The sequence below is a fragment of the Nilaparvata lugens genome, chromosome 5, assembly GCF_014356525.2.
Source record: "Nilaparvata lugens isolate BPH chromosome 5, ASM1435652v1, whole genome shotgun sequence".
Lineage (NCBI taxonomy): Eukaryota > Metazoa > Arthropoda > Insecta > Hemiptera > Delphacidae > Nilaparvata > Nilaparvata lugens.
Window position 1 is genome coordinate 58,278,349 of NC_052508.1, and position 18,680 is coordinate 58,297,028.

The 18,680-nt window shown below is 34.6% G+C and overlaps 1 protein-coding gene across 1 annotated transcript in view; it reads left to right on the forward strand.

Annotated features, from left to right (window-relative positions):
- Positions 1 to 18,680, forward strand: part of LOC111044267 (F-box/LRR-repeat protein 16) — a 60,845-nt gene that overhangs the window by 15,839 nt on the left and 26,326 nt on the right. Inside the window, exon 2 of the mRNA XM_022329359.2 lies at positions 6,538 to 6,829. Within this exon, the coding sequence (XP_022185051.2) occupies positions 6,538 to 6,829 (292 nt within the window). The remainder of the gene's footprint in view (positions 1 to 6,537; positions 6,830 to 18,680) is intronic.

Here is an 18,680-nt window from a genome sequence, read left to right on the forward strand (position 1 = left end):
ATGGGATCGGAACTCACGACTTTTCCTGCTGCAATATATAGAAAGTTGATGATTGCTTTTCCAACTGATCAATCAAACAATAATTAATAAGCCAACAAATATACTACCGTACTAAAAAATGAATATAATTTTCCTGGAATGAAAAGATTATATGAATTTTCTTTACTATTTAAGTAAAAAAGGAAATGAAGGATTCATGGAAGAGAAGAAAAGTACAATTAGAAAAGCAGAATATTACATCAGCAGTCAGAAAAATCTTTAGAACTTATAAGATTAGAGCATGGAGTAGTTCATTGTTGCCATGAAACATACATAATAGAATACTCCAGAAGAAAAGAAATTTTGTCATTGTTTTCATTCTTGATAATATTATATTTGAATAGAGTCGTTTCTTATATTCCATGGGAGAGCATGCAGCAATTTGTGATCTGAGAAATGAGTCAGTGACGAGAGAACATAATTCATGTCAGTAAACGCTTGAATCTTGATAATTTCAACTTAGTTGTTATGAAAACACATTCCATTAGTTGGATGCAATTTTGTAGCTGAATGCAAAAACACGCAACCATAAATTCGTGGATGTTGGGAAAGCTCAAGGGAGAGCTCGTATTTTTCAGCTGGCACTTTGACAGGATGAAGAGAACAAAAGTTTTCCCTACGGAAGGAAAAATCGTTGAACGGTGTTGTGCTAGTGCTGTATAGTGTGTTGTGGTTGGTGGTGGGTGGGAGGGGATGGTTTGCAGCCACAAAGCCTCTGTCATAATCGACTTATTGACGAGACTTGACGCTAAAACCCATTCGGAGTAAGCGTCAAGCAGCAAGGGTTGCCAGGGCGCAATAGTCTGCAATTGACACACGTGATTGATGAAAGCCAAAAGCGCACTAATGAGACATAAGCGCTCCATCAATTTCAAACACTGATCGGCCACATCACAGAGCACTATGCATATCGTCTAGTATAATATGCGACGACGTACTGGTGTGTCAAAGCAAAATGATGCTAGTATGAATACTTCATTATCAACGCTCAACTATATTGTTGGCTTCAACCTTTGCAAAATCCTTTGCTGTAGTATACTACACTTTACTGATTAGTGTAGTTTGCTTTCTACTCATACCAAAATTGAGCATTTTGATGTACCGAACTGCATTGATTCATTCAAAATTGATAAGTAATGATTGATATGGTTATGGCTTGCATATTCATGAATTATTATAATTATAATAATTTCCCATCATTGCAATGAATAATGAATTTCTGCCTTATAATGTTTTCCAAGTTTTTAATTTTATTATTTTTCAATTTGTTCATACATTATCGTGCGTAGCAATAATAAAAACTTTATTTTTTCACTTTTCTAATTAATCCAGATTCAAAATTAACTCAGCCGGTGGTTGGGTAACCAAACTGGAAGCTCAATATATTTCAACAGTCTCAATCATGTCTGGCTTTACAAGTTACAAGTGAGAGTGGAATCTGTTCAGGGTTATTGTGCTATCACTTATCATGAGATTACTATATTATTTATTATAAATATTTTTGGTCTGAAAACTCTCGTGATAATTATAAGAGCGGGAACCATAGCCTTATTTTTAGGGTATTAATTAAAAATCAAAATTTGGGAGAAAAATAGTTTTGGATTAATCCAGTTAATTTTCTCCCAATCATTGGCTTTATTGTGTGTTTTTAAATGTATAAATGAATGAATGAATAAAATATTGGTTAGTAATCGAGGTTCCCATATTGAAAGTGGAGAGAAATTGCGAGTTGTAGTGCTAGATCTATATCGGTTTTCGGGAACAACGCAACTGAGTTTGTATAGAGTTCGGTACGTGTACTATTGTCAGATGATTGGCAAATAATGAGTGGGATCATTTGCTTGCAGCAGACAATGGCGGCTTTTCAAACAAACGCGGGCATGTGAATTCCTACGACACTGCCATTGAGTAAATTAATTGGATGTTAATTAAGATTGTCAACTCACAAAGAACCAATTAACTCAGCCGTTGGTTAGGTAACCAAACTGGAAGCTCAATAGTGTTTGAACAGTCTCAATCATATCTGGCTTTACAAGTTACAAGTGAGAGTGGAACCTGTTCAGGGTTACTGTGCTATCATAAGATTACTGTATTATATTTTATGAATGAATGATATTCATGTGTCAGATGTTGGGAGCATTTTTAGTGATCTCAATCAATAACAGATTATTACCTCATATAAATCAGTCTATCACAAAACAATACTATTTTAATTTAACACCACCCCCTATTATGAAAGTTTTTCATCTAGCTGTTAGGATTTCCAAAGCATTACCTTCTGCATGGTTTGAAGAATGAGTCCTAATAAAGTTGTAGAGCTGATAGATTAGGACTTTTCAATGGATAAGGATTTCTTACACAATGGATAAGGATTTTGTTGAACTCAATTTTCTCAGAAGATCGTTGTCGTTGTCGAAGATTGATTGTCATTATTGAGATTGTTGGTGGTATATCAGATTTCAATATTTTTATAACACAGCAATGGTAATATAAATGTCTTACAACATTGTAATAAACAGTGGAGCTCCATCAATTCTACATGATCTCTTGGTCTCATGATTTACAAATAAAGTTTTGTGTCCTATTTGATAGGTGAATAAGACAGGTTTTAAATGAAAGAGTGTTTGCCGGAACTCTTCTTTTTCAAATTATCAACCACTGATATCAATTTGATATAAATTTGGACGAAAAATAGCCCAAGGACTACCTCATTATTTCATCTACCAATGTGATTACATTAGTGTCATTTGCATTGTAAACAAATAAATGAATGAATTTGCATTTTAATCCATCAAAGAGAAAAAACTATAACGAAAGTAAAACTTCTTCGATTGATCACTGTTCGTCATTGATGGAAACTTCTTCCAATGTTGGAAACATTGATGGAAATGTCTCAATAGTTCAGGTTGCGGTAGTTGACAATACAATGGGTCTGTCGCCATCACGCAACCAGCGACGATTTGGTGTCGTAACACTATAGACATGCTATAGGCAATTAGGCATGCTAGACAAGGCACTCCTCTCATTGTTTTGCTAGGATTGGAATCTTCATTCACTGAGAGAATAAGCAATCAGTTTCAAAGCTGTCAATATGATTGAGCAACATGTCAAGTTCGTCATGAATCGACTGGTTTAAACCACGAAATTAGATTTAGAACAAAAATGCCAATCAAGATTGAGTAGTATAAGATTCATTATTCCTATGTTGGTTGGTTTATTTGTGGTGAAGAGACCCAATCGCTGATCATAATAACTTGATGAAAAATACGAGCAAAAGATGTAGGCTAGGTACTTGAGTTGAGAGAATCTTTTGTAGGTGTTTAAAATCTAAAACTAAATCTGTGGTGAAGAGACCAATTCGCTGAATATGATAACTTGATGAGCAAAAAACGTATTTAAAGCGAGAGAATCTTTTAAAGGTGTTTCAAATCTAAAAGTAAATGTTGAATCAAGGTCAAGGAAAATGAGAATTATTATTTTACGTTCATGGAAGAGAACCAATGGCTGCGAATGAAAATTTGATGAGAAATTGAATCGAACTGAAAGGGTTGTACAGAAGTAAGCCCTCAAAGCTGACTATTGTGTTGGTTCTAATGCATGAAACAAATTTTCGCCGGAAAGAGTGAGTAATCCGGCAGCTGGCCGTTGGTTGGTTCAGTGGGATTAGCTTTGACGCTGTCCAACTCCAAATGTGCAACTTCCACTGAGCCGGCGTTTTTTGCACAGTTCGCAACTTCACAAGCGAAACTGTAATTAGAGATTTCAAGCGTAAAATCAAATGATAGCACAGACAACATCTCCATCATGGCTGTTTTATCAACTTTCAGTGATTCCCAGAACTGGTATTGAGGGAATACCTCAGTATTAGCTAAATATTGGAAGAGTATAATTTTTTAGTTAGAGTACCGTAGAATTAGAATTAATACTTGATTAGGGATGTTGTAAACAAACCATGACCGGTGTATGTGTATCACGATAAACAAAGACTGTGAAAGCTGAAAGTTCCTCAAGTGATGTAAATGTGATATGTTTTTCCACTACCTACAACAACCAACTAACTAACAACATACTTGTTGAAGTAATATAAAATGATTTTTATACAAAAATTCAAGTTGCTCCATATTTTGTAGTCAAGAAAAGACTACTCTGAAGAGTTGATATAAAGGAAAACTGCTAATCGACAAGACATTATTTGCCCGAGCGGGAGTTGAACTTATTTTAATGAGTTGAACTCATTTTAATCTACCAATCTTCTTGTTGTTGTCGAACCTTGAATTGAAATAATAATAGCAGTGTTCGACTGCTCGTAAGTGACATTGTCCTGGTGAAAATTGAAAATGCCTGTTGTGTTGTCTCTGGCTAATAGAAGTTATGCATTCATTCAAAAATCATTCTTCATTCCACAGATGATTCTCAGTCCTGCGGTATGCGGTATAACGCTGTAAGGACAAAACACCATTACTGAAAGAATGCCTAAAATGTAGCTAGAAACATAATTCATTTATTTATTGGATAGAGCAAACAATACAATAGTCGGGAAAGACTATTGAGATATTAAAATTTAAATTGGAATTAAAAAATTGAATTGGAGAAGAACAATCAGCTTCTGGTTTTCAAACTGTGAATAAGATGGAAATTCACTACGTGTACTTTTGGAAACTGTGATAATCTATCAAGTGGTATTCTCTCCTCCCTATTCATATAGATATAGATCATTTTCTGAAGCTCGGCAAACTAATTTTTGATCATTCTGAGGATATTTCCAATAGATAGGAAAAAAGATACTCAATCCATTTGAATATTGAAAAGGACAGAATGAAAGAAAGAGAATTTGAAACGAATGTCACAATATCAGAACGAAGAATACGGGACTCCATCATTTTATATTAGAGAATCTGTGCCACAAAAGAGAAAAAGGGTGGAAAATCTTCAAAGCAGCTCTTCTGAGTTTGAAGATTTGTAAAAGCATCAAGTTTCATGAGTGATTGGGACAGTCCCCAAAGGAATCAAGACGCATACACGAGTACACCCACTGTCACTCTATGACACACAGAATAATGAGTTCTGCACGGCTTAAATTTCCATTCCATATGAAGAATATTTTCTGAGAAGACGGAATTCAATACGGATCTAGTGTCATATGCAACTGAAATTTACTTCAATGACCTCTAGTACTGACATTTTGTATTGTGAAAGAGGGAGTAAAGATATTCAATATTTGTACTGAGGCATTAGAAATGCAGTCTATGGTCTCATATTTCAATTTATAAATTGGATCAGAGTGTAGCAAAAGAGTGTAGATCGACTGTTATTACTTCAAAATCCATTGAAAAGTTGGTAAAACTCGTGCTTCAAAATCCTTGAAAAGTTGGAAAAACTCGTAACACTATACTTCGGACATCATAATTCCCAACATGTTTCATTATCAGGATATCAGATAATAATTGTGGAGGAGAATCAAGGGTGAATAGATAGATTGTTATAACGGGGTGTTATTCTGTAAAATAGATTTAATCAAGGTTTACTGGAAATTATGGTATTTATTGCAATATGTGACATCCAGGTTCAAACGAACAGCTGTTCAATCTCCATTTAAAAGTATATGGACCTCAATAGCCAAAAATTCAAATAGGTCTTGGAAGACCACCTTACTATTTTTGAAATGTCCACATAATTTTACCTCGATTAATTAAATTTTAAATTCAATAGACTAGTACCTTTCTTTTTTCAACAACGAATAGTTTAGGGTAGGCTAAAGACAGATTCCCCCATATCAGTAAACGTGTACGGTACAATTCAAATTCATTTATTTACAATGAAAATATTATTCGTAAAAGTTTTAATGAGACTTTCCAGCCAGGCTGGGTAGTAATAGTCCTATTAGAGCTCGTTGGGACTATAAATTTCCACTCTACCAAACATGTTTACTACTATTGATACAGCTCAATTACAATATGTTCCATTCTCGGGTGTCATTCTCGTATGTGCAATATCTCAAATTTGCGAGTATTTCAACTTTTCATTATTATTTGTGTTTATTATCTGAAATTATTGAAACATCTAAAATACGATTAATACTAACATATTGTCATTTAAAAGCCAAAACCTGACCTCCCTAACCTCTCTTTCCACCTTAGAAAACCTGAAAGGTTCTGTTCATACACTAGACAAATTGGAATCTCGCAGTGTTGAGGCACTCCCATTCTCGTGTGTCATTCATAAGTGCTATTTCAGCTTTTCGTTATTTGTGTTTATTATTTGGAATAATTATTGATACATTTCAAACTATATTAACATATTGCAAATTTAAAAGCCAAAACCTGACCTCACTGACCTTTCCTTTCATCTTTAAAACCTAATTGAACCGAACCTTTCCGGCTATGTTGTGTTCATACACTAGACATTTTGAAATCTCGTAGATCGGAGGCATCTCCCCATTCACAGAAAATAAATAGTTAACTACTACATTTTATTTACAAAATTTCTGTTACTGTGCAGGCGGTGTTTGAGCTGGAGTTGGCGGGCTGCAACGAGGTGACGGAGGCGGGACTGTGGGCGTGCCTGTCGCCGCGCGTAGTGAGCCTGACGCTGACGGACTGCATCAATGTGGCGGATGAGGCGGTGGGAGCGGTCGCACAGCTGCTGCCTTCGCTCTACGAGTTCTCGCTGCAGGCCTATCACGTGACCGATGCCGCCCTCGGCTTCTTCTCGCCCAAGCAGAGCGCCTCCCTCACCATCCTCAGGCTCCAGTCCTGCTGGGAGGTCACCAATCACGGTGTCGTCAACATCGGTGAGTTCTATCACAGGTCTACTCGTCTATAATATAATCAAAACAGCCTACTGTTTTAGCCCTCGTCTATAGAAATGGAGGGTGACGGAGGAGAAATCCTCCCCCTGGTTATCGAATTTTCCAACGCACTCAGACGTTTGTTTTTCTGCACATGTCTACTCACATTTGTATGCAGACCTCTGCATCTATGTTTGCTCACGTCTGTTTGCAGACTTTTGATTTTGTCTCCCTCTGCAGACATACATACGTATGTCTACTGATATGTGCGTTAGCTGTAAATGTAGATTATTATACAATGAAAAGACTACATTATTTCATTCAGACTGGAGCCTGTTAACTGACACACATTTCTTTTTCCGATAACTGCTCTTTCGGTTTACAACTCAACCCAATTGACCGTCTGACTGAATCAATTGTAATTCGTTGCCTTTTTCATGCACTGAAACAGTATACTGGAGATGACTGTGTTGTTAGTCGTTACTAATCATTGATCAAATATAAATATAAATGAATATAAATAATGCAATCACTAATAATGCTTGATTGATGGTAGATATTGTCGATTGCTGCTTGATCGATTTCGAATTTCATTCAAATGGGAAGACATTCTAAAAAGAATGTGAACGTAGCTTGACAAACCACCGATTCATGGCATTTCACCCTCATTGGCATCATACATCATTTCTCTCACATGGACCCCAACAACCACGTTTGCTATGCCACTATATTTTGATAGAAAACTTTATAACATCGTTTTGTCATCATCGGTTCCATACAACTATAAAAAATGGCTCAAAACAGTCCGCAACTCGTTTGCGGATTGTGGATTTGGTTGAGGCTAATTACCTATTTTGCTCTACACTGTGAATGGAAAATATAAGAGTGTTTGTATCAACAAGAAAACGAAATGATCCTGCCTTATTTTTTCCATGTTGACTGAGGAAATCCATTATCATGATATTTACAATCGATCACAAAAGCTATGATTTAGCAAACATCATTTCGCTTGTATCTTGTATCTCAAGTAATTTTTCAAGAAACTGAACATTTCACTGTTTCATAGTAACCATTACACCTCATTTGAATTCACTGTTCTACTTCAATTCATTTCGAAAGCATGATGAGATTACACCATTTTAGATAAGTTCCAACTTTTTTCAGGAATGTTCAATAGACAATGATTTAATGCGTTTGGGGCGCAATCCTCAATCTTTAGCGAAATGATGGTTCACCTTGATATTAGTATGCGTATCAATGGACTATTGTATCAGTATAATAAAATATTCTTCTCTTAATGTGTAATTACGTTCTCCATTTCTATCAAGAATAAATGCTTCCTCCTCTGAAATCTCTCTTATATACTTTCGGTGTAAATTAAATTATAAATTTGAGTACCCTTTTTAAATTATTTCGTCACGACATGTTTTGTAATAAATAATATTCTTTACTTCATTGTGTATTTACTTTCTCCATTCATATCAAAAATGAATGCTTCTTCTACTGAAATCTCTCTAATATACTTTCGTTATAAATAAAAATATAAATTTGAGTACCCTTTGTCACGACATGCTTCGGCTACTAATGCCATTATCAATAATAATAATAATAATAATAATAATAATTATTATATATCAATAATTATATTATTTGATAATGGCATTAGTAAAAATCTTACCTAGTACAAGTCTGATAACCGCATTTCTGAAGACATGACAGAATGAATAAACTAATGCAAACTGAGGATTCCAGTATCAAATAGAATACAATTGAATTCGATTCAGCAACTCTGTTCAAAGAATCTTTCTGTGTCTGCTGTATGCGGCTTCATAAACGATTGACTGACTTGCCAATGCAACCGAAGAATGCCTCGTGTGCTTTCAAAACGCTCATGCAACATTCAGAAAAAGCTTTGCCGGTTGTATAGAGCCAAGCTGCATCAATAGCCTGAAAAGGCGGAGGCAGAAGCCTTTAGCAGCCGCCGCCCGGCCTACTAGTCATCACTGACTCTCTTTTATTCTACTGCTGTCATTGGTTTTCCATTTACCGCACTCTATGTAACATAACTTCATCAATGTTATCGCAGCTAATATTCGATGAAGTTATAACAGTAATTTCTCTACAGTTTGGGATATGTTTAAGACTTATTTTAAGGAAAATCACATGAATAACTTTTTGCCCTCGTCATCAAGAGTGAAATGCATTCCATTTTATAACTACAAGACAGTATTGATGTTGCATTATTTGATGTGAAATACATACTTTGATTGCAATAGATAGATTGATTGCAATTTCAATAAGTATTCCGTCATGGAAAACTGGAATCATGTGGGAAGTAATTTCATTGTAAAGCGACTTGTGTACTCGTAAAGTAATGTACTCGTAAAGTAATAATATAGATGAGTCTGTAAGTAACATTTGGTGGATAAAATCATGTTTTCCAGTAGTTGGGCTAGTGGGTAGGAAGAATCCTTTTGTATTTCCTGGTACATAAAAATAGTACCATATTACAGCTCTGTAATAGACTAGATAAAATAAATGTGAGATCTCCAGATTCTTTTCCCAATTCACAAAATGGCAAAAACGTCGACAAAATACGGGATATTATTGATGGAACAGGGGTAGAGGGCTACGCCCTTTCCAAGTAACTGAACTTTTGATCGCGGAAAAGTCAGTTGAAGGTCAAGGGCTCCGTGATTTCTGCCAGAGAACAAAAATCACTGCAATCTAATATTTACGTCCGCTTGTTTAGAAGAAAGTATCATTACTTCAGGAGTCTAGATTTCGTTCGACATGCAAGTTGAACGTGAATAACGCGCAGTATCTCAATCAGATACAGAAACAGCTCTTTCGAACATTGTACGGTACGGCATGCTTAGTTCAGTCTCAGGCTGTTCATTTCTCACGCTTCAAGGTTATTTCAACATAGTACAAGTAGTGTTGTTTTCCAAATGAATTATTCATTTTCAAATTCCAATGGCTGATGCATCATAATTCTTCTAACAAAAGTAAATGACAATAAAAAAATTGATTATTTTCACACATGGAAATTGAAGTGTTTCTAAGCTTCGAAAGCGGTGAGCACTCACTTTTATTTAAAAAAGCTGAGGAAATTTCCAGTTAAAATTCATAAATACTCATTCGAAAAAGAAAATCATCAAATTCTTGGTTGAGAGGAAAAATGATCGATATCGGAGACATAAGAAATTGAGAAAATATAAAGGAACCTCTATTCATATATTTATGTATGGATAATGAATTGTTTCTATGAATAGAGATGAGATTACATACTTAATATATCATTTGAGAAACCTCTCAAAATGGTTTCGTACAATTTGTAATTCAAGTTTTGGGATATTATTTTTTATTGACTCCTGATCAAGATTTCGGGATTTTTTCAATTCAATGAAAAGACTCGTAATTAGATTTGTTCTACTCTAAATCGCTTATGTCAAGTATGAACTGGCCTCAACATTTCACATCGTGGACCTCAAGCTTACCCACTCAATTCATACAAAGGACTTGAACTTCAAATTGATCAACCAAATTTACAATCAATATAAATTACCGTGATGGATGGATGGAACATTATATTCATAAAAAACCAAACAAGGAATAATTGAATCCATGCCCGTTTTGTAAAGTGAATGTTATTGGCATCAAGTGTAAATTGATTCACAGGAAAAAAGAACTATCACGACTCTAGTCAATCTTGCGATGAGCTCATCAGCTCTATCACAGTTTGTTTGTAGAAGTTTTCTTTTTTCTTCCAAAATTTTGTAATTTCTGTTGGTTTTATTGTTTTTCATATATGCTAATGAACTCGAAGATACGTTAAAGAAGTCAAATGTTACAATGAAATCAAAGATCAATTAGTATAGAATGACTTTTTATTTGTTGATGTGGCGAAGTTTGGACAGTAATGCCCACTCTACCACTTAACCACTGATAGCCTACAAGTAATCACTTTCCAGAGGCCAGAAACCCACCCATTGTAGGTTCATTCATCACCCATTCACATCATAATCATCCCTCAATTCTTACTTTGTTCACTGCTGCTCTAAAAACGTCCTGTGTCGTTTAATTGATATTCAAGCAAGACATTTTTCTACGTTTCACTGAACGCTTATCAACTTCCAGAGGCCAAAAGATACGTAGATATATGTAAATTAAATCTAATGGATCATTTAGCTTTCGGAGTTAATGGTCCATTGGATTTGATCAGTGCCCTAGAAACAGGGTATTAGTCTGTGCTTGAAGAGTTTTGGAATTCTAAAGCTGCGCGTGCACTAGGTCGGTGGGGCGGCGCGGCGCCGTTTTGGACTAGATAGTCGCCGTAGTCAATTGCGATTTGAATTAAGACATGGTTGTTGAAGTTAGAGTTCTAATTTGAAATTAACTTACTCTGTCGCTTCAACAATTTAAATATGCTTTTATGAATCCAAATTCATGATACATTATTTCGATACAGTGTTTCAAAAGAAAATAAATGACAGAAACCGCACATTGATATATCAAGTCATATTTTGTAGATGTAAAAGTTGTGAATTATGTTGTATATTATCCAGCTGTGTCTAGCTGCGTGTGATAGCTCTTAAATTGCCTCAGCTGATGTTATGAATGAATGAATGAATGGAAAAACTGTAGTATAATTTATTGCATGCAATAAATTCTTCAGATGACTGAATGATAAATCAAAACAATTCTTTCTTATATGCACTTTCAATGTTATTTTTATATCCTGAAAAAGGACGAAGGAATGTGTCAATTTTGTTGTCCAACGAACTTGTCCTGTTCGAAGAGTACTTGTTCAAACTTTGAAGCTGTTTGATCAATCCTTTCTGAAGGATTTATAGTAGAACATACAAACAGACGAACGACTTTCGCCTTCAGTAAGTAAAAAGTGAGAGCTCGATAACGCTCGTTCAATAACCAGCAGTAACTTTTTTATTTATTTATTCAATTTATTCACAACACACAAAAATACAATGAGAAAAAGCATATAGGCTACGACAAAACAATTACAACAACTATGGTTATAATAGTTAATGTAGACGGGTCATGTTCGAAAGAAGCAGAGCTCGGAAACAGTCGAGCCTTCACGAAGTTACCCGAGCGCGGAATTTTTCCGACCTGAGCTCCGTGCACTAGGAGCGCGGCGCGACGCCGTTCCAACCCCGAAAAGTCCAGAATCTTTTTGAGCTGCGCGCCGCGTCGCGCTTCTAGTGCACGGAGGTACACTTGATCACATGTATTTAATTCCAGGTCGGAAATTCTCCGCGCCGCGTCGCGCCGCTCCACCGATCCAGTGCACGCTCTACTTAAAATGTTTAATGAATATATAAATAAATAAAAGTTTTATTGCAGCAGCAGAAGAGAACATCAAATGCATTACAACTTTAAAATAACTGATTGAAACAGCAAAAATAGACAGTTTAGGTAGGATAACTGGAGATTAGATTATCAGATGACGGTTTGACAGTGGGTGGCGATGTAATAGCGTGTGTGTAATGAGTTGTAGCGAACTGTCGCCATGAAAAGCACTTGATTTGCAAACAAGAGGCCGTGCGATGCATGCACTGTATGCAGGCTGATTGGGATGGTGGGTGTTCACAGCTTTCATGTGAACAGCACAATTAATTCCAGCCAATGTTTGTTGTGGCTCTGGCAGCAGATGGAGGATGTTGCGTTGCATGTCACAACTGGTGACACATCCCACATCCCAAAGCAGGGCGTGACGTGTCATAACTTTACTTGTCTCTTACTTCTGGGCTACAACTCATGCACTGTGTCCACCTCCTTTCTGACAACATCAAGTCCACTAGAAAGTATATTGCTTGCGATTTTCCCTAATAGCCTGGCTGTGCTTGTTCCTGAAACTTGAAATTATCACACTAATGGTTTCTTTTGTCAACTTCAGATCAGCTAGTGTAGATAAAGTAGCAACTACCCTAGTTGCACAAAGTTGGGTCATATTATGATGTATTGTGAATTCACAGATGGAAATAAATTGGAAGTTGCATTTGTTCAAATGCTAATCAATGGATAATTATTATTAAACGAAATCCCAATTAAATGCTGTAAATCACCCCGAAGACTTCTGCTACTGCAAATATTGACAACCGGGTAAACAGCAAGATGAAAATTCGATGAGTGCTACTATACAAGAATTATTCGATTCCCGGGCTAACAAATAATTTTTGTATAATAGCGCTCATCGAATTTCCATCTAGCTGTTTACCCTGTTGTCAATATTTGCAGTAGCAGAAGTCTTCGGGGTGATTTACAGCATTTAATTGGGATTTTTGTTCAATAATAATTATTGTGAATTTATTGTTGAATTCAAACAGAAATTGAATATCTTTTGATAAGTATATCATATTCTGTATCCTCATAATATTGCACATTGATTGATTGATTGATTATCATTTACCTGGTTCATTTTAATTCAATATTTAATAAGGAACAGACAAAATATAAATCGTTACATTATAAATATTAGTGGAGACTATTCCAGAATTTGCCATGAAGCATGTGGAATACTCAATTCTCAAGGAATCACGATTGTTTCTCATGCATGTTCAGGAAAATGAACATTTTTAATTTGTAAATGGGTGCAGCTGCTCCGGAAAATTGCTTGCGGTTTCCCTTCATGATGCTCATGCATCATTCAATATGATATCTCAAGGACTTTGAGAATCACGCTCATTTAGTCATAATAGTTTAATATAGTGCAATGTTCCATCTGTACATAGTTATATAGTGCAATGTGTTCATGGGCTGTTCTTTGTACGGATGATACAAGACAATTTTCTTGTACAACAAGAGTCAAAAAATTCTCCACAGTTAATTTTCAATTGGAAATTCAAACTCCGTGAACGTACCTTCAAAAATTTAGGATTGGACTCGTCAATGAGGGTATCATCTAACATCTCTTATGGCGACTGTTCCTCTGCACGAATATCTCTGTTGAAATTTTTAAGAATCTCATTAATTCTATAATAATCATATAAATATTGTTCCTTCATCTTCTAAAATCATCAGGTACATTCCTACATTCACAAAGTTGAAAAATTGAACAATGTATGAGAAAAACGATGTTTTCTGGAAGTAATTACAGTTTTTATTCAAGAATACTACTTCCATCCAAGTTCTAAACTCTTGAAACCCCCCCTCAGTGTAAGTAGAACGACTTATAGCTCCAGTGGAAATTTGTTGGAGGAGAACAACGGAAAACTTTTCCTGTCAAGTGATTCTGCTCCTGAAAAACTTGAAAAGCTGTTCAATTTGCAATGCTACTGGATTTATTCATCAACTTCTTCTCGAGAATTGTTTAAATAAGCAATTGTAGTACGAGGAAAATGGGGAGTCAAATTTGATTGTCATAAAGTAGAAATGGAAAAACTAGGAGCTGCACGCAACGCGTATCGATCGTTTGGTCTTATGAATTATTAACTTCTTCAATATTGTAAGGAGGTCAACGACTTCTCCTTGAACGCATTCTTATACTTTATAGACTAGGTGAAGGGTAGAGATTTATTCATGGCCTCTTACCCCAACCCTGAAGCTCCAAAGGCAAACTTAGACACAAAGTTTAAACTAGAATTAACCTCACATTGCAATTATTTGAGACCTATTATCATAGGGTCATTGACACAAGTGGCTAATCTACATTGACCTCTACCATTTCTACTACATCGAAAAATCATATTAAAATGGAACCCATGAGTATATTATATTGAGGTTTAGAAACTCACCTTTACCCCCAAATTTACGCACTAATAAATTGAAGTAAATTACAATAAATTTTAAAACTCACTAACCTAACGCTTTTTTAGGAACTAAGAGATCGAAACCCACGAACCCCTCACAGACCTTTCAGTTCCTTGAAGAACGAAACTCACTAACCTTACTAGAATATTTTAGGAACTTTTAGACCGCTTCTCATGGACTGCACTAGATCGAACTTTTACCAAACCTAATAGCAAACTCAACCTCTGACTCCAATAAATAATCTACCCTGAAAAGTTACATGAATTTCTTATTGATTTGTACTAAACAAAGGTTTTTGTACATCAACATTTCTTTGTCAAATTGCACCAAATTTTTATTCACATTGTAACGAGTCAAATTCAGATGGGTAAATAAAAATCCCTACTTGAAAGAAATTTATAGGTCTAAGTGGAATAATAGGCTAATATCGCCAAATGCGATAACGTTTTTAAAGATTAGATAATATCAGGTATCAAGGCTAAATTTATAACGGCCGAATAGAAATGGAAATCATTTTACTACTTATATAATATTATATAAAGTATTGAAAATTTGAGGTTAGGCGTAAAATATCTATTGATCGGCGACCTAATGATCGATTGAGTCGCATAACGTAGAATCTAGCCAGACACCTTGGCAGAAATTTATTGTAACTAAATGGTATGCAACTAGAGGAACCAAAAAATGCACATGGCTAATTGTTATAATGTGAGAAACAACCTATAATCTTTAGAAAATTATTTTGCATGTAAAAAATGTACTAAAAAACCCAGATAAAAATAATTTAATATATTAAGGAAGTAGGAGGTTCATAGGCGCATGTATACTATAACAAATTTGCATGAACCAATCAAATGGTAGCAATTGATGGGCGGTAATAGTGAGCCGATTCAAATATATTTGTATATATTTCTATAAATGGTAAGAGTTTACGAATTATTGTTGTTCAGTTTATGTTTTGGATATGGCCCGAAGGCAGATAAATTATCAGAGGTGTAACATAAGTAATAATTTAATAGATTGGCACAAACTATTTGAGCCTTGAATGGCGTAGTAACAAATTATTTAAATTTTATGTAAATTTGCAAGTCGGGAATGAAAATTGTGAAAAAGAAAGAGAACTTGCCCACTTGCCTGCCAACCACTACCATGGAATGTCACCAAAATTTGTAGAGCACAATATCTTCTACTGTACCTTTTTAATGACTTAAAGTTAAATCAAATTATTAATTTTTCATAAGACTTTGTGATGCTATAGTAAAGCAAAATTCATTTAAATATTTTTAATCCCTTGGAAGAGACGACTTCGGCCACCAACAATCCAGGACTACCAGGAGTTCAGATCGCCATCAGCAACTTACAGAAAATCCAGCACGTGAGTGAAAAATAGTTGAAATAATAATAGGGCGCTCTCAGTGCTTTGAATGAAATAAGAAATAAAAGCTAGCTCGTCGAAAAGGTTTTAAAAACTAAGAAATTAATAAAAATACTTTCACAAGTCTTAAAATGGTATAAGAAATATTTTATTGAATAGTAACGAGTCAATTTATATATCAAATGATACACCAATTAAAGGAATGTTAAGTTCTAAGCTAATAATACAAATGTTCACATGATCATTGATTTTATAATGTAATTTGTGATAATATAATGTAGCTCTGGTTCATTAGATAAATAATTGATCTATCTATTTCCATCAGGTGCCGAATCTTGCACCCTGAGATATATATATATATATATATATATATATATATATATATATATTGGAAACTGTAGAAATTAATATATATTTAATTATTGATTTGTCAATTTATCATGCTCTGATTTGGAAAGTTAATATATATACAAAGTAGGATTATCCAAATCGACAAGCAACAACAAGTTGATGTCAAGCTACATGCAGATAAATGCATAAGATCAATGAAGTGAAAGCACATGGTAAAGTTTCGTGCTATAGAACTAGAAAATTGTATTGATCTGTGATATTTTTATTTGATTCGTTTCTTGTTTCATCGTATATTTTTGTTGCTCTATATATTTTTTCTTTGATCTAATTTTGAGATTATTTGTTTAATATATGTATCAAATTTTTCATGGTGTACCATTCATTTTATTCCTCAATACCATAGGATATAAATTATATTTATGTATATATATTTTTTATAAATTATCAGTATTATATTATTGCGAAAGCTCCTGTCTGAGCCTATTAAGATTTTTAGTGAGATTGTACCCTGGAAAACCACGACCAGATTTTATAGTTATTAAGCTAACTCTCATGCTAGTTCGACTCTGCAGCTACCGGACCAGGAAGATGATCTTCGACGCTAAGAGGAAGCTGAAGGGTTCCGGCGTCACCATTCGCGAGGATCTGACCGCGGAGCGCCTCAAGATCCTCAACGCTGCGGCCGACCGTCATGGGCATAGGAATGTTTGGTCATCGGACGGGAGGATCAAGATCTCTATCGGCGAGGGAGGATCCAAGAGGGTCCACACAGTCGAGAGGATGACCGACCTTCAAAAAATAAAGGTAAATTAAATCATTTCAGGATTCGATTACTAAGGTGCCCTTCACTACAAAAATAGGAAATTTGTATTAAACATTTCACAATAGATATACCTTGGCATTTTTCATGAGCTGGCTTTCTGTTCTATAAATGAATCTTTCCACTGCTATTTATGATTATGTATGAGACAATTATTTCAAACTAAGGAGATCCACATTTGTTAATACTGATTAATAATTTATCTTGATATTAATTCCCAAAACTACGTTCAATGCATCAACTACTATACTCCAGAGGGTACTTAGAGAATCATTATCTCTATTCTTACTAATAATTATTACATCTCTTACCAAAATTATTTCCATAATTAATAATTTTCGAAATGCTGAATTTCAAATAAATTGGATGATTAACATACGTTATAGATATGGATGTAATCTATAGGTAAAGATAGAAATCTCTTCTATATTAGGTGTACATAATGATATCTCCTACTGTTGCCACAGCTCGAGCAATAGAAGCAAATGTGTGAAGAATTATTGATAGAACGGAGGGGTGGGTAGTCTGTTCATATGCTTATATAGGGGCTGTGTTTCATTTAATGTTATCTTAGACATTCATCACTAAAATATTACAGTTCTCAATTTACTACTTTTATTGTTATTGCAACTCCCAATAGTTAATTTATACTTCTAATACTATATAATATTTTTCACACTTCACCGTTCAATCCTATTTAAAACTCATCTAAAATAATCTAGCACTTTCTCCATCGTCTCCTCTACTTCTTATTTTTCTTTCTAATTTCTCTTCTTGATCTTATATTTGTAATGATTACTTGAATATTGTTGTTTGCGATGATGATTATTATTCTTTTCTATTCTTCTTCTTCTTCTTCGTCTTCTTCTTCTTCTTCGTCTTCTTCTTCTTCTTCTTCTTCTTCTTCTTCTTCTTCTTCTTCTTCTTCTTCTTCTTTCTTCTTCTTCTTCTCTTTCTTTTTCTTTTCTTCTTCTTTTCTTCTTCTTCTTCTCTCCTTGATTAATTCAAGATCACAATACGATGTTCTATTTCTTATTCTATAGTTCAGTTTCATAAGTTCTTCTCAATTTGTGCACATTCCTTCTTTATCTTCTTTTCTTCCCCATTGTTATCATTATTTTCCCTGTGATTTTTTCACTAGCTATCCAGCATGTTCAAATGTTTATTTCTCTTTCTATATCTATTTATCTTCCTACCTTTTCTCTTTCTATCTGATTACCTTCTACTAGTATCCATATATTATATTATAATATCCATATATTTATCCATATAATATTCGATTCTTTCCCACATTGAATCATACTATTCCTCTTCAATTTTATGGGGATATTATTCATTATCAGTTCGTGCCTCGGAGGAAGACTGTTCCAACTCAAAAAAGTCGTTTATTCAGGAGAGCAGTTTTAAAATTTTCATAGGTATTCAAACTTGATTTTCTGCTCTTAGATTTTCTGCTCAATTTCTCTGATTCCAACTGTTTTAGTTCACTTATTACTTCTTAAAAGTGGCCTGTATTTATGTTTTCATTCATAATA